This window comes from Hemibagrus wyckioides, linkage group LG07, assembly GCF_019097595.1.
Source record: "Hemibagrus wyckioides isolate EC202008001 linkage group LG07, SWU_Hwy_1.0, whole genome shotgun sequence".
NCBI lineage: Eukaryota > Metazoa > Chordata > Actinopteri > Siluriformes > Bagridae > Hemibagrus > Hemibagrus wyckioides.
The window spans coordinates 10,601,224-10,620,358 of NC_080716.1; the positions used below are offsets into that span (position 1 = coordinate 10,601,224).

The 19,135-nt window shown below is 41.2% G+C and overlaps 1 protein-coding gene across 16 annotated transcripts in view; it reads left to right on the forward strand.

Moving 5' to 3' along the window:
- Positions 1-19,135, forward strand: part of scrib (scribble planar cell polarity protein) — a 79,324-nt gene that overhangs the window by 26,100 nt on the left and 34,089 nt on the right. For 13 of the 16 annotated variants that reach the window (XM_058394456.1, XM_058394463.1, XM_058394468.1 and 10 more), the window contains exons 2-13: positions 10,668-10,785; positions 12,391-12,469; positions 13,719-13,808; positions 14,102-14,158; positions 14,337-14,400; positions 15,292-15,366; positions 16,369-16,513; positions 16,889-17,007; positions 17,270-17,469; positions 17,774-17,940; positions 18,035-18,165; positions 18,283-18,411. In XM_058394456.1, the coding sequence (XP_058250439.1) occupies positions 10,668-10,785; positions 12,391-12,469; positions 13,719-13,808; positions 14,102-14,158; positions 14,337-14,400; positions 15,292-15,366; positions 16,369-16,513; positions 16,889-17,007; positions 17,270-17,469; positions 17,774-17,940; positions 18,035-18,165; positions 18,283-18,411 (1,374 nt within the window). The remainder of the gene's footprint in view (positions 1-10,667; positions 10,786-12,390; positions 12,470-13,718; positions 13,809-14,101; positions 14,159-14,336; positions 14,401-15,291; positions 15,367-16,368; positions 16,514-16,888; positions 17,008-17,269; positions 17,470-17,773; positions 17,941-18,034; positions 18,166-18,282; positions 18,412-19,135) is intronic. The other 3 variants (XM_058394457.1, XM_058394461.1, XM_058394460.1) reach the window with 1 other exon arrangement.

Consider the following 19,135-nt stretch of genomic DNA (forward strand, 5'->3'; position numbering starts at 1 on the left):
AGCATAGTAAAATGCAGTGCTGCGTGAAATCTGACCCGTGTTTCTTTGAGAGTCCCCTCGACAGTTACTGACCGAACGTGCACGTGTTCGTAAGTTCAGTATCTATTTATTTTCTGTGAACTTTAACAAGAAGGGAAGAACGGCGATCTGCTTATGTATTTGTTTTGTTACTGGTAAGAAACACGAGCCGATCGTAGAGTTTGTCCACATTCCTTCTCGATGAATTGGAGAGGGAACTTGACACCAGTGTCTTTTTTTTATTTTTTTTATTTCTTATTTCAAAAACTTTTAACCCTTTTCTGGCAGGTGTCAATCAGTGTTGCCAGGATTTTGTGACTTTTTAATACACATTAACACAAAAGAAAGCACCACATTCAGTCAAAACTCTCTTCAGTTTAGTGAACATGGGTACAGCGATCATAGGAAGCATTTAGATATGCGTCTTCGCTGGTAGGAGTTCACTAAAAGAAGAATCTTGTGCTTGCAGTTTTGACAAACTTTAGTTTTCCACATAACCGAACCAAGTTGCATTGCAAATTTTAGGGAAAAGTTCAATCACGCATCCTTGAGGCACTGATTAAAACAAAATGGTCGACATATTTTTTTCAGTGTTGTGTAATTCGGTTTTCGCCCCACCACAAATTTCCATCATGTTGCATTACTAATATTTCCATAAGTCAGATGCCCAAAATCCATATGCAAGCTTTTTTGTACTTTGTGAAGCTAAAAAAAAACACCACCGTATACCATTTACCTGTTGGACTTTAATATAACGAGAGCCCCAATTAGACTTGTTTTAGTGAGGAGCCTTAATTTTGGTTTATTAGGATAAATATAGGAATAAACTAGAGTTGTTGACAAACGTATAATTGAAACTTCTTTTTTTGATGGTCTTGTTGATTGTGGGGTGGAGCTTTTTGTGTTTGGTGATTAAGATATATGCTGATGCATGCAAAATTTACAATGCGGACTTAAAAGTGATAATCAAGTGAATATACAGCTCTGTAGGCTGTGTTCCAAATTGCTTCTATTTGTATGCAAATTCCATGATGTCCTGTTTGTGTTAAGAGGCAGCCATTGACTTGCTTTTATAGCTCAACTCTAACTGTATTCCCTGTTTTCACTTCGCTGTCATTAGAGAGCTTGCTTTTTAGAGACATTATATGGTTATAGACACGTGATCATCACCCCATGTGTTTTTTTTTTTTCTTTCTTTCTCTTCGCCAAAACCTTTGCCACAAAGTTGGAAGCACACAATTGTCTCTGTATGCTGTAGTGTAACAGTTTTCCTTCACTGGAACTAAAAGACTCAAATCTGCTCCAGTATGATAATGACCCTGTGCACAAAGCCAGCTCCATGAAGACATGGTTTGTGAAGGTTGATGTGGAAATCCTGAACCTCAACTCCACCGAACACCTTTGGGATGAACCGGAGCACGGACTACACCTCAAACCCCTCCTCACCTGACATCAGTGTCTGATCTCGCTAATGCTCTTGTAGCTGAATAAACAGAAATTCACACTAGTGGAAAGCCTTTTCTAGAATAGTGGATCTCATAATGACAGTAACGAAAGCTATGTCTGGAACTTGTAGTGATCGGGTGTCCACAAACTTTTGGCCATATAGTTGATTCGATCCAGAGGAAGAGAAAAGTACGCTTTACTGAAGGTCAGTGAACATTGGAAGAGCACAACATACACTGCCAAGTTCATGAATGTTGCTTTTCTTCGTGCTGTGAACGTCATATCTGACCACCCACTCACCAAAAATAAAAACCCCACCTCTGCCTTCCTGGACTTTTTTGTTGGGTCCCAGAGGATCCCAGTCCCAATTCACTCCCCCTATATATAGCCTATATATAAATAATAACATACATAAACATAAAGTTCTACTTCACTTCAGTCCTTCACTTCAGCCCTGCTTTTAGTATTTTTCCTACTCCCGTCTCTCTGCATGCCTCACCCTGATGTGTCTCTCTTCTTCACTTCACCCTTAATCATTTTCTTGTTTTATTTTCCATTTAACTGCAGTTGCTTGTAAAGTAAATATTTGTCGTTGGTTGATCCACACTGTGAAATGTGATGAGTATCACATGGCAAATCCACTTTGTAAGCAGAGCTTATGTACAGATCCTGTGCATGTCTCATCTTTGTGTCTCAAGTGCTGGAAGCTGAGTTTTTGTGCTTGAGGGAATGTGCTTTTCAGCTGAGAACTTGACTACGGAGATATTAAGATCTAATGTCATGTGAGATATATCATGTTTATTAGCCTTTTTCATGTTGAGTGGGAAGAGCATATGGTTCTATAGTTTTGTCTTTTTTACGCATTGAGGTTTCATTTATCGGGTGCGCAGTGCCTTTAGAACAAAAGTGATGAATTCAGTTGCTGCACTTGTTTGGCTTGCCTAGATAAATATTTACTCTGAAAGTCGCAGTACTTGTCCATAGCTACAGAGCCGGAGCATGTCCTCCATTTTGGTTAGTGTTCATGTTAATATAACATAAGCCTTGGCCAGATGGGGTTGCTTTCAGTAGGTGGCATCTGTAATAATATTTTTATACATCTACACGTTTATGTGAAAGATTAAACAGAAATAATGGTGGCGTAAAGCATGATTCTGCAGGATTGTTGATCGGATAAATCCCAGCTGGACTGTGGCAAAATGCAGAAAAGGTTTTTCCAGGGTTGGAAGTAGCATGTTCCTGCAGCATCACAGCAGTGTCAAACAGGACAGGAGTAAAATGATCAACTTACTGCCAAGCCGGTTCAGACTGGGGGGGTAATGTGGAATGGAATTTTCGGAAGAAGAAAGGAAAACACCAAAGATGTGAATGAGGGGATCATTGTACAGCAGGGTTTTAGGTTATTTTCAGACTTGCCCTTTGCCCTTTTTACTCCATTTCTGACCTCTTTTGTCTTTCTCTGCCTATTGCGTCTCCCCACCACCTTTCTTCTTGTCCTCATTTCTCATCGTTTCACCTCTGTACCCCATTTTGGGTCCTCAATTTATCTTCCCATTTCATCCATTCGCCTGCTCAGATCCTTTCTTTCTTTTCTTCCAGTGGACAATGGGGAAGTGGACACTTCATTGGTGTTGCAGGTGGGAGGGCCCTCATGTGCTTCTCTGTGATTGACAGCAGTGGTGATGTCCTCCTGCCAAGACATAGGGTGTAGGAGAGGGAAATGGGGAGAGAGGGAGGGACAAAAGGGAGTTCATTCATGCGAGGGACTTTCAGGGTAATCCCCGCCGCTCTGAACCAAAGAGTAGACTGGACTTCCTGTTACACTGACACAATGCAGAATGCCAGAATAATCTAGCTTTAAAAGCGGAAAACTAACTTCTCGACGGATTGTAAATAACCCACGACGTGTAATAATGGATCTCGGCTTCGTCTTGGGCCGCATCAGAGCACTTTAATCGTCGGTGTAGATTATTTTTAATAGCATTTCCTGAAGTGGGGTATTGCTTACATATGTTCAAACGATTACACACACAGCATGCATTGAATAGTTTAAAGATTTAAACCTTTCATGTGTTTTAATATTGCTAGGGAATATTACTGGCATTTAATGAGCCTTTAGAGTATCTCAAGTGAGAGGACAGGTCTATTCCTGCGCTTTAGCCGCTTCACATTGTTCCGTAACGGCATCCGGTACCAAAATGTTCACCAGCTTGAATAGATTGCAGCGTAACGCGATAGCAGGAACAGTTATAAGTCCAGCATTCACTACAATAGAATGGTTGCTCGCATACTTGCATTTGAAAAGAAGCCTCTCTCAAGGAGATTGGCCCCCAGTTACTCAGTTACTCAAGCCCCCTCTCTGATCCCCGAAAATATTAACAAAAGCCACCCTTCCCCCCTCTGCTGCTGCTCCTTCTCTTCCATGCTATGGGGGGTGGAGTGGACGTGTGTGTGTGTGTGTGTGTGTTTTAAACTGGACTTTCACTAGCCTCATACTGCAGTGAGGAAGCACCTCAGAACGAAGCAGAGTATGCGGTGTAAATGAGCATGTGCACTCGCTCTTTAAAGGGACCAGACTTCCGGCAACGTGAGCAACAACGTGTCCAAGTTAATGAAAGTTGAACCTTATGCAAATATGGAGTGACCTGGTGCAGCGAGTGTTTCATTTTAGCAGCAACAAAACTACGCCACCCATCGATAAATGTTTCTATGGAAACCAGCACAGCGATGAAGAATGTTCTTCTGATCAAATGTAGGATCAAACTTTATGTCAGGGATATTTAAGAAGATGTCTCTTATGATGTTTCTTATAACTTTAATACCCTTTGTCTTGGTTAGACGTTTTAAGCTGTATGTGATAGTTGAGGGAGAGACTAGGTGATAAGTAAGGAGCAAAGCTCTTTTTTGTTGTGCTGTTACAGGAAATCATTCAACACCAAGGCATGCGTGTGGTGTACTTGCAAACAGTTTTAATCTTTAAGTGATTTATAAATGAATTAATGACATTTTAACACTGTGGAACATCCACAAGACAAGTTGCTTCCTGTTGGCGTTTTCATTACAACAGCTATAAATAATTCTTTTCTCACCAGGCTGTCTTTGTTTTGCTTTTTTTTCCTCTCTCTCTCTGTTAAAGTTAATAAGACAAAATAAAATAATAATAAGAACTCGCTGTTCCTGTGGCGAAAAAATCTTATCGATTCCTACAAAGCTCTGACACCCGAGACTCCTTCGATAAATGTTAAATAAATATCTCCTCACATAAAGCTTCACCACTTCCTCACGAAAAGAAGAGTATCAGCATTAATATCAGCCATTTTGCAAAATTTGTGCAGAAAGTTAATCGAAACCTTTTGACCAATCAGAAACAGCGCTGTGGTATAAGTAGAGTAAGATTATACGACGTCTCTGTTAAAGTGGGAGCTTTGGGCTAATTTAACCCCGTCACAAGGAGCACACACTTCGGGCCGGCGCCGGCCTTCCCTTTCTCCCCTCTGCACATCTGCTAGCCATTAAGCAGAAAGCCGAATGCGTGCTCCGTTACTCATGACACCACGTTTTGATGCTCCTGCTGACTTTGCAGCCCGTCTCTCCTCTCCGCTTACCCGTGGGGGTCTGTTCAGTTTCATCTAGCTCATGCTGTCTCTTTCAATCTCCTGCTCAAATATCCCCGTCCTTCTATTGTCCAAACAATGCATACTCGAGTATCTAAATATTTGTAAACTCATGCAAAGCAGATGATGCGCTTTATGCTTTGTCTTCAGTCGAATGCAGCGCACGGGCCACTGCGGTGTCAGCAGTTACATCTACAGCCTACTGCTCTGAACTCTGTGACCTTGAACAGCTAAACAGAGAAAAACGTAAAAAATTTTCCACATTCATAATAGAAGAAAAAAATTCCTTAATGACTCGACTGCTTGGCCGTTAAGCTAACGCTCAGACGTCTTGTACAAAGAAACGTTTTCACTCTTTTGGTAGATGCGATCAGGTAAATAAATGTACTAATGAGAATGAGCAATGTTCTGGCATCAGCTACTCACTTTACTCCTACCAGTTTGTCAAATCCATGAAGTGACCTCATGGATTGAAAGTCATGTTGATGTAGGTGTTAACTCCCTCACATGACTTGCCACAGACAAGTTACAAGACAAACTTTCTGGGCAGTAAAAGTCTACACTCGCATCTCCATCCTGAAGAGTGTGGGTGTGAAAGGGGTCTTTGGTATTTCCAGGAACTGTGCGTGTTATCATTGCAGTAGGTTGACATCACTATGTTGAGTTTGATTCTGATAGCACATGTAGTATCACAATGATACCAAAGCAAAACACTGTATCTAGTGTGTGACCACCTGATTATCACATCCATATGTGCTTGGTTCAAATGATTTAAGGATCTGGGGTACTGATCGGAGGATCAGGGTTCAAGCCCCGGCATCATCAAGCTGCCACTGTTGGGCAATTGAGCAAGGCCCTTTAACCCTCCCTGCTGTATCATAGCTGCCCCTGTGCTCTGACCCCAGCTTCCTCAGCTGGGATACGCAAAAAAAATAATTCCCCTGTGCTGTAATGTATGTGCGGCGATAATAAAGACTTCTTGGCCTCAGTTCTTCTTCTTGTTAAATATCCAGATTTAGTCCCTGTGCTGTTACAATATCCTCCATGCTTTCTGCTAGAAGGCCTAGATCCTGGCAAGACTTCTGACAAGAAGGTCTGAGCGTTCCAGTTCATCCCAAAGGTGTTCAGGACGCTCTAGTTCTTCCACTACAACCTTTACAAACCAGAGAGCCATTATTATGCTGGAGCAGGTTTGGGTCTTTTAGTCCCAGTAATGGGAAATCTAAACTCTATAGCATATAAGGACATTCTGGACAAATGCATGCTTTTCTTTTGAGTTAGCACCACCAAGCTGCCACTGTTGTGCCCTTTAGCAAGGCACCTAACACCCCTGCTGCAGGGGGGCTGCATCATTGCTGACCTGCGCTCTAACCCCAACCTCCAAGGATGGGATAGGCGACGAAAGAATTTCACTGTGCAGTAATGTATATGTGACAAATAAATAAAAGCTACTTGACCTGGCACCTACATGTACAATTCCCTGACACTTTATTATTTATTTCTATTTATTATATAGAATTATTCCTGCTATTGCTTGGACACTTAGAACAGACACTAGACACTGAATCTGGTTTAAATTTCTGAATAAAAAGCTGTACATGATGTGGTGGAGTTGTATAGTGCTGACTCAGGGGACAGTTGATGGGGTGTAATCCCTAAGTTCTCACCAAAAACATTGCCCACAAAAGTTAATTATAGTGGATATAGTTGTAGCTCAATTCCATTTGACCCCAAAATGCACCATTACAAAGCTAAATGTAGACTCTTTCAATTAAAAACACATGAGAAGAGGGGTGGAATATTCACATAATGCGTAGCAGGCATTTACCGTCACACACCATCAATTCATGAGCTCTGGTGCCCAACACTCATCTCTGGTCTGAACAGCAGCATTATAAAATGAAGCTATCTTTATGATGTCATTCAGAAAGAAGCAAGTACAACCTGGAGTTAGCCGTCTTCTTGAAGGTAAAAAACCATTAAAGACTCAGTAAAAGACTTGAATTACAGAAGCTCGAACCTGCAGAGTCTTGTTGGTACGATGATTAAATTGCTGATGGTGGCCATTTTGCAGGCCATTGTCCAAAACTTATGCCTCAAACCCACATATTGATCACGTGAAAAATAATTACAGAATGGAAAGACATTACCTGAAGCATTTAAAGCCTTGTGTGCTGAAATGATGTATGGATTGTAAATAAGTGCTTATTCTTCATCAGTTATCTGTCATCTGGATGCATGTGAAACTCGGATGGAAGAGATCTAATGGAAAAGATCTAATGTGTGCAAAAAAATGAAAAAGAAAAAGTCAGTGTTGGAGTGTATGGTCCCTGGCTTGCCCCGACGGTTTGGCTGCACTAGTGAAAGGGACTCATTGTGTTGGTATATAATCAGCTCTTCAGTGGAGAGCTTCCTCCTCTAACAGACCTCATCGTCTCACAGCCAGCACACAAGCTGCTCTGCGGACAGCGGTCATATTCTCTAACGGTCGTGTTCAGCCATATCCAACATCAAGAAAACAAAATACCTCAGACACGTGTTCCATGAGTCATTATCCATGTTGGTTTGAGCATCAGTAGCACAGATCTGCCCCCAAAAACCTTCTTTACTAATTTTTGTGCTAAGCATCAAGTGTTCTTCATTGTGCATGTGCACGTGTGTGCATCCGCGTATCTCCCATCTGGGTTACCCAGGGTTCATATTTTGTTTTGTTATTTGATACGTATCACCTGCCACCAGGACGGAGACAGAGGCAACCAGCTGCTGCTGTGTGTAATGTCAGAACCAGATGCAGGGTTAAATAAGCCGTGCTTGTTTGAAGCTGCACTTCACCTCCTTCGAGACTTTCTGTTGCTTACACTTCATCTACTTTCAGAGACATAATTATGTCTTTGCACTATTTATTTTGTAATGAGGTTTCTCTAGATCTCTCTCTCTCTCTCTGTGTGTCCTTCTTTATCTGTTCCCATCTTTCTGCATTCAAAGAGCAGCTTTCAGCCCTGGACATTCCCACATGCCTGCGCTTAAGTTGATTTCGGTGATTTGACATTGTGTACCAGGCAATGTGAAGCACGCTGAATTTTTTTGGATCAGATACACATCACGAATAGCTCTGGCTCTGTTTAGCACACACTGGATTCTCTGTTGGGTGATGTCTGCTTCAGTACTGCTGCTCAGGCTGACTGAGTGCCAGGCAAAGAGAGAGAAGAGTGTGTGTTGCAAGTCATAGGCACTGGAATGTTCTGGATTTTGCTCTTCAAAAAGTGACCTCATGATACTAGACCTCCACTATATTGCCAAAAGTTTTGGGACGTCTGCCTTTACATGCACATGAATGTAATATGGAGTTGGCCCGCCCTTTGCAGCTATAACAGCTTCAAATCTTCTTGGAAGGCTTTCCACAAGGTTCAGGAGTGTGTTTATGGGAATTTTTGACTATGTGTATTTGTGAGGTCAGGCACTGATGAAAGATGAGAGAAGGTCTGGCTCACAGTCTCCGCTCTAATTCATCCCAAAGTTGTTCTATCAGGTTGAGGTCAGGACTCTGTGCAGGCCAGTCAAGATCCTCCACACCAAACTCACTCATCCATGTCTTTATGGACCTTGCTTTGTGCACTGGTGTGCATTCATGTTGGAACAGGAAGGGGTCATCCCCAAACTCTTCCCACAAAGTTGGGAGCATGAAATTGTCCAAAATGTCTTGGTATACTGAAGCATTAAGAGTTCCTTTCACTGGAACTAAGGGGCCAAACCCAACCCCTGAAAAACAATACCTGAATTCAATGATTTGGAGGGGTGTCCCAAAACTTTTGGCAATATAGTGTATAGGAGTGTATGGAACTAAAAAGGTGTTAAAATTGTTTGTCCCATTCTGAAATTCTCTATCATTACCTATTTGGAGCACTGAATGTTTTCACATAAAAAAAACCCCACTTAAACTTAATGACTGGTCTGAGCACCTTGGCAGCACCTGCTCCTAAATGTCTTCTGTAATCAGATATGAGCCTCACACATCTCTGTAGAGGAATGTTGGCCTATGTGTCTTTGCAGAGCTGCTTCGAGAATGAACTGCTCTTTACAACTTCTGCCGCATCACCGCTATTGGATTCGAGTCAGGGCTTTGATTAGACTGCTTCTTAGACCATTCAGATGTGGACTTGCTGCCGTGTGTTGGATCATTATCCCGCTGCACCACTTTGTTTAGCGTCAGCTCACATTCAGATGGACCAGCTCCTTAAGAATTCCTGCTTCCTTCTAATATATATAGCAAATATATAGCAAAACATACCTATACTATCACTGGTGTCTTTATTGTCCCAAAAGCCTCATCCTTTGTATTTGTTTTTTTAAAGCAAATCTGTGCTGCACTGTGTTTTCTGCATTGCTACTCACCTATGCAGGCCATTTTTGTTTTTGTCTTCCTTATGGATGAGTAATGACTATTGCCCTTAGCTGATGCTACAGAGGGCTGCAGTTCTGAAGTTTTAATGCAGTCTATTGAGACTTTGTGGATGAGGTGCTGCTGTGCTCTTGGGGAAATTTTGGCAGGTCAGCTGCTCCTGGGAAGATTTACTACTGCTCCAAGCCTTTTCCATTTGCACTGTGGTTCACTAGAGTCCAAGGAGATCTCAGCAGCCTTTCTTTTTCCTCTCAGCTTTTCAGGAATTTTCGTAGTCCGTGGCATTTTGTGCCTGTAGAGACACAGAGCTAGAGGACTGAAGATCAATATCTATGCTGTTTAAACTCAACCGCTGGCTGCAGTGAAGCCTGGCGATGCATCTAATTATCAACTAAACAATGTTCTCTGATTAAAAAAAAAAGAGTTTAAAATGAATGAAACTATGATTTTTTTAAAATCAGTTTTGCATTTTTCCTATTACATTTTATTTGATCTGAAAATGTTCACTAAAAGTTATGTGTGATAAAACTGGAAACCAGAAAGGGGGCGAATACTTTTTCACGCCACTGTAGGTGTGCTTTCTTATGTTTACTCATTGTGATCTTAAGCATGGTGTGTGTGTGTTGAGTTTTTTAGCTTGTTCACAAAAGGTTGATGTCAGTGCAGATGCATGGACATGTTTGTGCCATCACGAGTTTGTAGGAATCTTCCTGTTCCTGCTTGCCACTGACTCTAGCCAATGCTGATAATTATGAGCTTTTATACGTTTTTTTTAATCCATGTAGCTTCTTCTGATTCATGACAAAGCTACTGTATTGTGCATGATTAAAATGCACTACATGTTACACCTCATAACGGGTATTTTATGACAGATAGCCTATGTTATTATGCAGTAGGTTGGATACTTAGCCATATTGAATTTAGACCCTTGAATCGGACCATACACAACAAACTATTGTTGTGCCCTTATTATTAAGGGACGTAAGGACAAGTGTGTGCTACCTGCAATCTTATTTATCAGCCTTGCCTGTGTTACTTGCTCATGGAAATAAATATAAAAACACACCATGATTTTGACTTGCAAATTATGTCTTTAAATAATTAAATGTAAATGATCAAATGTTGTTTATCTGAAAATGTCGTCCATTGTATTAATGTGTGATTTATTTTTTTCTCTCCACCCTCCTCAGCCCTTCTTCCGGCTACTAAACCTGCGCAAGCTAGGCCTGAGTGACAATGAGATCCAGAGACTTCCCCCTGAGGTGGCCAACTTCATGCAGCTGGTGGAGCTGGACATCTCTCGAAACGGTACCCGCACACGCATACAGAAATACGCCCTCACGCTGTCACATGTTATCAACACAAACCCATAAGTCCTCTGACACATTGGACATGTCTGTACAGATTATTACATGGAACAGATTTTTCTTGCTTGCTCCATGTGTAGTAAAGGTATTCACTTTAACAAACAATACAAAGCATGTTGAGTTTTGTTTACTAAAAAATAAACATTTTCATACCTGCTAATGTTGATACAGTGAAGTACAAATCCATCCTCAACATCTTCTAATTTATTTATAACAATAACGTTAATTATCTCATTACAATGGGACCTGTCAAGGTGTGGGATATTATTAGGCCTCAAGTCAACAGTCGGGTCTCGATGTTGATGTGGCAAAATGGGCAAGCGTTAGGATCTGAGCGACTGGTGAAAGATAAAATGTGATGGCTAGACGACTACATCCCATCTCCAAAACATCAGATCTTGTGTGGTGTTCCTGGTATGCAGTGATTAGTACCTACCAAAAGTGGTCCAAGGAAGGACAACCAGTGACATGGTCATGGACACCCAAGGATCATTGATGCTTGTGGGGAGTGAAGGGTCCATGGAGACTCCATGTCGCGGATTACAGGATTCAAGAGAGGTCTTGTGAAGTCCATGCTTAAGGTCAGGGCTGTGTTGGTGGTACAAGGAAGACCTACACAATAGCCAGTTTTAATCTTATGGCTGATCAGTGTGCAATCCTGCAGCATACTCTTACTGTTAATGTCTACATTTATTCATTCATTCATTAATAATGATCCTGTATTTAGTGATAACCTGGCTGATATCACTTATATCTAATCTTGCTGAACGTTTTTCTCCTACTATCCGCCATTGTAACTGCGCTACCACCACATCTTAAATATTTCACTCAGTGTATGAGGCTATTTTGCACATTCAACAAAAAAGGAATTTAAACCTCGTGATTTCTATAAACGTCATGGACACATCACTGACATTGTGATCTGTAAACACTACTTCCAGTACTTTCACCACAGATCCGATACATAACGTCCTGGATGTGACTTTGGCAGAATTAGACTCGAGTGTGAGAATGGGAATCGCCCTCGGCGTGTCCTTGTCGTTCAGTCGCTATCAGAAGCCCGAGTGCAAGCTGTGTCATGCACTGTGCAAACACGCCGCCATTCACACAATGTCAGCTCTCTCTAGCCGTTTCCTTTCCCATCGGTGTTGTACAGTCAATCACATCATCTCTGATTGCCGTGTTGATTGTCATAGGGAATTGCAATCGCTGACGAATCTGACCAGAGTGATATCCATGTGTTGATGTTTTGAGTGCTGTCTGTGCAGCCTTTACATTTTTATACATTCCTGCCAAAACTGGGATTCTGGGTAGTCTCATTTGATGGAAGAAACATTCCGTAATCACAGTCCATCACTATTTATTGCAATTCCAGTGTAATGTAATACAAACAAAATAAAAGTTTCCTGGACATCTGTTAACCATTAAAACCACCTGAAAAAGTGGACTGTTGATTGCAACACTCTCTTTTGGGAATGAAGTATTTCCTGACTTCGCACCTAATTTCTCTCTCTCGCTCTCTCTCTCTCTCGCTCTCTCTCTCTAGACATTCCTGAGATCCCCGAGACCATTAAGTTCTGTAAGGCGCTGGAGATTGCGGACTTCAGTGGAAACCCCCTTTCCAGGTTAGTGAATCGGTCGAGCCCCAAATTCCAATGCAAGTGTGACACATTAGAAGGCCAGTATGGGGGAAGGGGATGGCGAGAAAAAGAAGAGCAACTGTTCGCATCATAAAGCTGGCTAGTGTGTATGGGGAAAGTACATTTGCATTTCCATGCAGATCTGAGCAGGCATGTTGCAGCTGGATTCAGAGGTACTATGTATGATTTAAGCGGTTCTGGATGAATTGAATCCAGGTTTTGCAAGTCTGACAAGAAGTCATTCTGGAGAAATTTACCTTTACTACGACACCAAACAATAAGTGACTAATAACTGTGTTCCGTGCTTGCTGTACTGCCGCCAAGTGTCACTGCCCCGCATCCTGATGATGATTTATGATGATTATTTAAGGCATGCCTGTCTGTGGTGATTATAAGAAATTGCAGCCATTCCTTAGCCATCCAGATTCACATTGACATATTTTATATATGTTAATATATAACACATATACAAAATGATAAACAAAACAAAGTACTAGTATTAAAAAATTTATTCATGTCACTATAGTCTACCAGAATTTGCCCCCCCCCCCCACCTACCCCCCTTTTTGACACACCGGTTTTGATTCTTGGATGTGAACATGGTCAGATTTCTCTCTTAGAATTATTTTTATTTTCTTTTTTTGTATGTTAAAAACAATGTTTCTGTTGATCTTTTGCTCCCCCATCTCTCTCTCTCTCTCTCTCTCTCTCTCTCTCTCTCTCTCTCTCTGTTTTTATCTATCTATCTATCTATCTATCTATCTATCTATCTATCTATCTATCTATCTATCTATGTCTCCTCTCTCTGTCTGTCTGTCTCTCTCTCTCTCTCTCTCTCTCTGTTTTTATCTATCTATCTATCTATCTATCTATCTATCTATCTATCTATCTATCTATCTATCTATCTATCTCTCTCCTTATCGCTATCTATCTATCTATCTATCTATCTATCTATCTATCTATCTATCTATCTATCTATCTATCTATCTATCTATCTATCTATCTATGTCTCTCTCTCTCTCTCTCTCTCTCTCTGTCTCTATCTATCTCTCTATCTATCTGTCTCTCCGTCTGTGTCTCTCTCTCTCTCTCTCTCTCTCTCTCTCTCTGTCTCTATCTATCTCTCTATCTCTCTATCTATCTGTCTCTCCGTCTGTCTCTCTCTGTCTCTATCTATCTCTCTATCTATCTGTCTCTCCGTCTGTCTCTCCGTCTGTCTCTCTCTCTCTCTCAGATTACCCGATGGCTTTACACAGCTTAAAGCACTAGCCCACCTTGCACTCAATGATGTTTCACTACAATCACTACCAAATGACATTGGAAGGTAAATACTTATGCACACACACACACACACACCCACCCACACACACCCAATAGCATAAATACTGAAGTATAGTAGATTAGATCGTCTACCCTAATTCAGAAATAGTGGCCTCTCTGTAAACAGAGGCACAGAGCTCAGGGTTTGGCTGTCAGTAGTGTTCCTGCAGATGGAGGAGCCCCTCACTCTTCCAGACCAACTGTCTCAACATAAATTTACCATCTGACTAACACTGTGTTCGCTCTCCACCTCTTTTCGTTCTGTCTCTCTAATTTGTCGCATTTTCTGCACTATAGCTTGGAGAACCTGGTAACCTTGGAGCTGAGGGAGAATCTACTGAAGTCTTTACCCACGTAAGTTTAATGTCTTTTACACCTTTCAAAGTTTCAGGCTATTGGGGACAAACTGCCCCCAAAATACAGCAGATTTACGGATTTATTTACTGTGATAGCTTTAATAATAGAAGTAAAAGAGATGACAGCATTGTGCATGTGTGTGTTTTGACTGTTGCTCTGTTTTGTGGTTTTGCAGCTCTCTGTCTTCCCTGGTTAAACTGGAACAGCTAGATTTGGGCAGCAATCAATTGGAAGTATTGGTAAGAAAAAGCCGAATACATCTCACCTAGTTGACGTACCCCTAATGTCCGCTACAATGCCAGCCATCTGACATTCTCTAGCTACTGCCTTCATTTTTTTTCCTGAGTCTGAGGTTTATTTGTTTGGATTTTGGTGCGGCTCTCGATCTATCTCACGCCGTCATGGCAACGCCCAGTAGTTGTCTGAGTGGGGCAGAGTAAACAATACGGGATCACACAAAGGCGTCACCCGGGCAATGCTGGTGATGTAATGGCAAAGCCCTACCCACAGTTCCCTTCTGCATACACTATCCATCACACCTACCACCTGAGAGAATACTCTTTTCTGAATGAGATTGTTGCTATGGTGGCATTGCAAGGTTGTGTTGTATTTCATTAACGGGGAAAAGAGCAGTTTAGGAGTCGGAAAATGCTTCATTACCACGTCCAAATTTCAGATAAAGATTGTTTTTTTTGTTTGGGTGTATGCAGTGGGAAATTCACCAAGCAGCATTCGAACTACTTTGTCATTCAAGTTTCCAACCCCAGAGCACTAGTATGTGTTTATATCAGATTGATGACCAGAGTTCAAGTTCCTGCTAAAAAATGACGTGTAGCACTCTATCAGGCCTCTCTCTCTCACTCACTCACTCACTCACTCACACACTCACTCACGCATGCACACCCTCACACACTCACTCACTCTCACACACACACACTCCTCACTCACACACTCACTCTCGCTCGCACGCACACTCTCACACACTCACTCTCACACACTCACTCACTCACTCATTCACTCACACACGCTCACTCACTCATACACACTCACTCACTCGCACACTCCCACACACACACGCTCGCTCACTCACTCACACACACACACTCACTGTTTTTTTTTTCTTGCTTTAGCCGGACACACTGGGGGCACTGCCCAACCTTCGTGAGCTGTGGCTGGATAGGAACCAACTTTCTTCCCTCCCCCCAGTGAGTACATGCTGCATCCAATTCACTTAGCATTGAGCCAACTTATTACTTATTAACTTAACACTTATTTTATTAGCTAGTGTTGATAGTTTGGTCTTGGCCCCTACTTCATGTTGTGTACAATTGCTAATCACTTATAGTCACCTTTTAACTTTCTTTTCAACCACTTGTTTAAAAAAATTCCACCACCTATTCAGATATTAATGGAAAGGTTTAAAATGACTTAACTCCATTGGCTTGAAAATGTCCAAAAGGCACTCATCATACATCATCAATCCAGAGATGGGGAAAAAAAAACAGAGAATTTTTTCTCACGAGTTTATTTTAAAAAGTACTTATGGTATCATGCCTTACTAAAACTAAATGAATGTTTTTAAAGAAATGTATCCTGTTACATAACTAAAAAATAAACCTTTTTAATTTTTTAATTAAAGTTATAAAACTTTCCATTTTGGAAATAATAGCATTTATTTTTGTTACGCTGGTGGAAATTATTTTTATATTATATTTTAATTATTTAATTATATTTAAATTAATTATATTTAATTATTATTATATTTATGAATGAGTTCATTTATTTATTGTATATATTATAGTATACAGTATATATTCATATAGTGTGTATATACTATACTATATATCGTTTGTATTAGACACTCTTAATTTAATTTTGGCTTTGTCTTAGCCTAAATAACACACAACATATCTAAGGCTTGGCAATATGACAATATAATCAATATCATTATAAATTTTCACAATACACTTTACTGCCATAATATAGCTGTCTTCATCTGTTATTTTTGCCATTTTTCTGACACTTACCTATAAATAACATGAACTTGAACATGTTCAGGAATAGAAAGAATTCTGGCTTCAATAAGCATAAGAAATATTATTGTACCCATTTAAATAATAATCATGAAATGCATCCGTTCTAAAGAGGTCCAAGGAGTTCGATCCCGGCTCTAAGCGAATTGTAAAACGGCTCGTATTTTTTAACAGGAATTGGGAAGCTTGCGGCGATTGGTGTGTCTGGATGTGTCCGAGAACCAGCTCACCGAGTTGCCGTCCGAGATCAGCGGCCTCATCGCCCTCACTGACCTGCTGCTCTCACAGAACCACCTGGAAAACGTGCCTGATAGCATCGGTGAGATTATTAGTTTTCTGACCATGCAGCTGTAAAAATGATGGACATGTACGACCGTGATCTATTACTTAGCGTGGGATGATGCAAGTTAAAATTATTAATAGGCTATGTTATGATAGTGATCACTAGTTTGACTAGTGATGCTACTTAAACTTTGCAGTTTTCTGTTAACTTCTCCGGTTAATAATATGCTTTAATGCTGCTTCACTGAAGATGTAGTATTTATGCTCAATTTGTAACTGCAATACTGCCCTCTAGTGGAAGTTTGATAACAGTAGGATCAAGGTCTTACCATGTACTGCATCTAATTTTGCATTCTTTCAATGGCAGAACTTTGTGTTGCTGTTAACTCTGAGCATCTCTTCTTGTGTATAGGCTCCTTGAAGCAATTATCCATCTTCAAAGTGGACCAGAACCGCCTGGTGCATCTACCAGATTCAATCGGTGAATGCGAGAACCTCACAGAATTGATGCTGACAGAGAATCTGCTACAGGTACCAAAGTCCTGAAAAAGTGAAATCCTCATGCTGATTTGAATGAATTCATGTTAAAAATGTATTATATTATATACAAGATACATCTATAGATGTAGCTTAAACTAACCCTCATCTAGTGCTTAGCTGTGTTTTGGTGTTCCTCTGATTAGTTTTGCTCCTCTGAAAGTACTAGATACTAGAAATTTGCTGCTGAGATGTGTTCAATTCTATTGAATTAACTAAATGGAATATTCTCATCTCATTCTTCTGTCTCCTGTAGTCACTTCCTAGTTCTCTGGGAAACTTAAAGAAGCTGACCAACCTGAATGTGGACCGTAACCGCTTGAGCAGCGTCCCAGCCGAATTAGGCGGCTGTGCCAGTCTGAATGTGCTCTCGCTCAGAGACAATCGTGTGGGCAAGCTGCCGGCTGAGCTTGCGAATGCCACAGAGCTACATGTGCTGGATGTGGCAGGCAACAGGTGAGAACTACAGATCTGGTTTGTTTGTTTATTTTTTATTTGACCTTATGAACACACAATCAAGACGGCTGCCATGGCACAGAACGTTATATAGGATCTCTGCGTTCATACCCTCTGATATTATAGCTTTCGATGTCAGTGGCAAGGGCAGCAGATCAGGAGGTTACACGATAGCAGCAGCAGTATATTATTTTAAAATGATGAGTATATTATTTGTCAGATGAACTTATTTTTTATATAGTCGGTGGTTTCTCTACAAAACCACAAAACTGATCCTGTTTCTTTTCTTCTTAATGTTTTGTAGGCTGCAGAACCTGCCCTTCTCTCTAGCCAATCTGAATCTCAAGGCCATGTGGCTGGCAGAGAACCAGTCACAACCCATGCTCAAGTTTCAGACCGAGGACGACGAGCGGACAGGAGAGAAGGTGCTCACCTGCTACCTGTTGCCCCAACAGCCTACACCCAGCTTAGGTGAGGCTCGCCTCCTTGTTCACGAAACCCAATCAGTTCTAACCGCTGTTAGCTGACTGTTGTTTGACTTTGCCCTTTTCGATGTGTTCTTTAGAAAACCTACTGCAGAGCAGCGTGGATGAAAGCTGGCCCACAGACACTAATCTGAACAGAGTATCCGTCATCCAGTTCCAGGACCAAACCAAGGCCGACGAGGAAGATGATGAGACCGCAGCGGAGAGGAAGGTGAGGCTGGGTTTGTGTGTTGCCTCTGTGTGTGCACTAATTTGTGTTGGAAGCTTTTCCTATGTATTGCTCAATGCACGCAGGATAATTTTGGGATATTCCTTTGTGTTCAACCAGCAGGGTCTGCAGAGGCGAGCCACCCCTCACCCTAGCGAGCTGAAAGTGATGAAGAATGTGATCGAGGCCAGAAGGAACGAGGCTTACACAGCTAAGCCAGATGATGACCTGGACTCCCCAGACACTGAGGTCTGTATTTTGTGTGGTGGTGATTGCTGTATTTAAATCCATCACAAAGTATCATAAAAGCCATGCAGATAGGGAAAAAAAAAGTGGTTTTATGTCTCAGTGAACTTCCTTAGCTTTACAAAGCCTACATCTTGGAGCATTTGAACTCAGGTAAGACTGTAAAACATCTAGGAGTGGTCAAACTAGGGTTCGCTAACCGAAACGGCTCAGTCTCAAGTCCAATATAAATAATCCTTACTTGAGAGCACAACTGAAAACTGCAGCACCATCAGATTCTTCAAAGCTAGCTATGAACAACCAAACATGTATTTTAATCTTTTTTTGCCTCCTCCTGCTGTTTCTTCTTCCTGCTCATGTTACAGACGAGCATGAACGTCGGATGATGTTGGAAATATCTTCCGGGTGCTTTTGAGAAATACCCGAGCACAGACGAGCAGGACTTGTTCTTATGTTTTAAAAGTAGTCTTTCTTTCAGACATTTTCTTCTGTTAGATTTTCTCCCCAACACCACTGAAATGAAACTGTATATACACCCGTTCTCATATTTAATGGAATCTCCAGGGATCTTGTTAAGAACATCTCTGTAAGCAGAACTCATGTCCTGCCCTATTAATTGGTTCCTTATAGCTGTACTTTTTTCCCGCATATTGTTCAAGACCTCTACTGCAGAATCTCTCTCTTTGTTTAGTCTGTAGAGGTTTAGTAGTTTGTTTACTTTAACAGT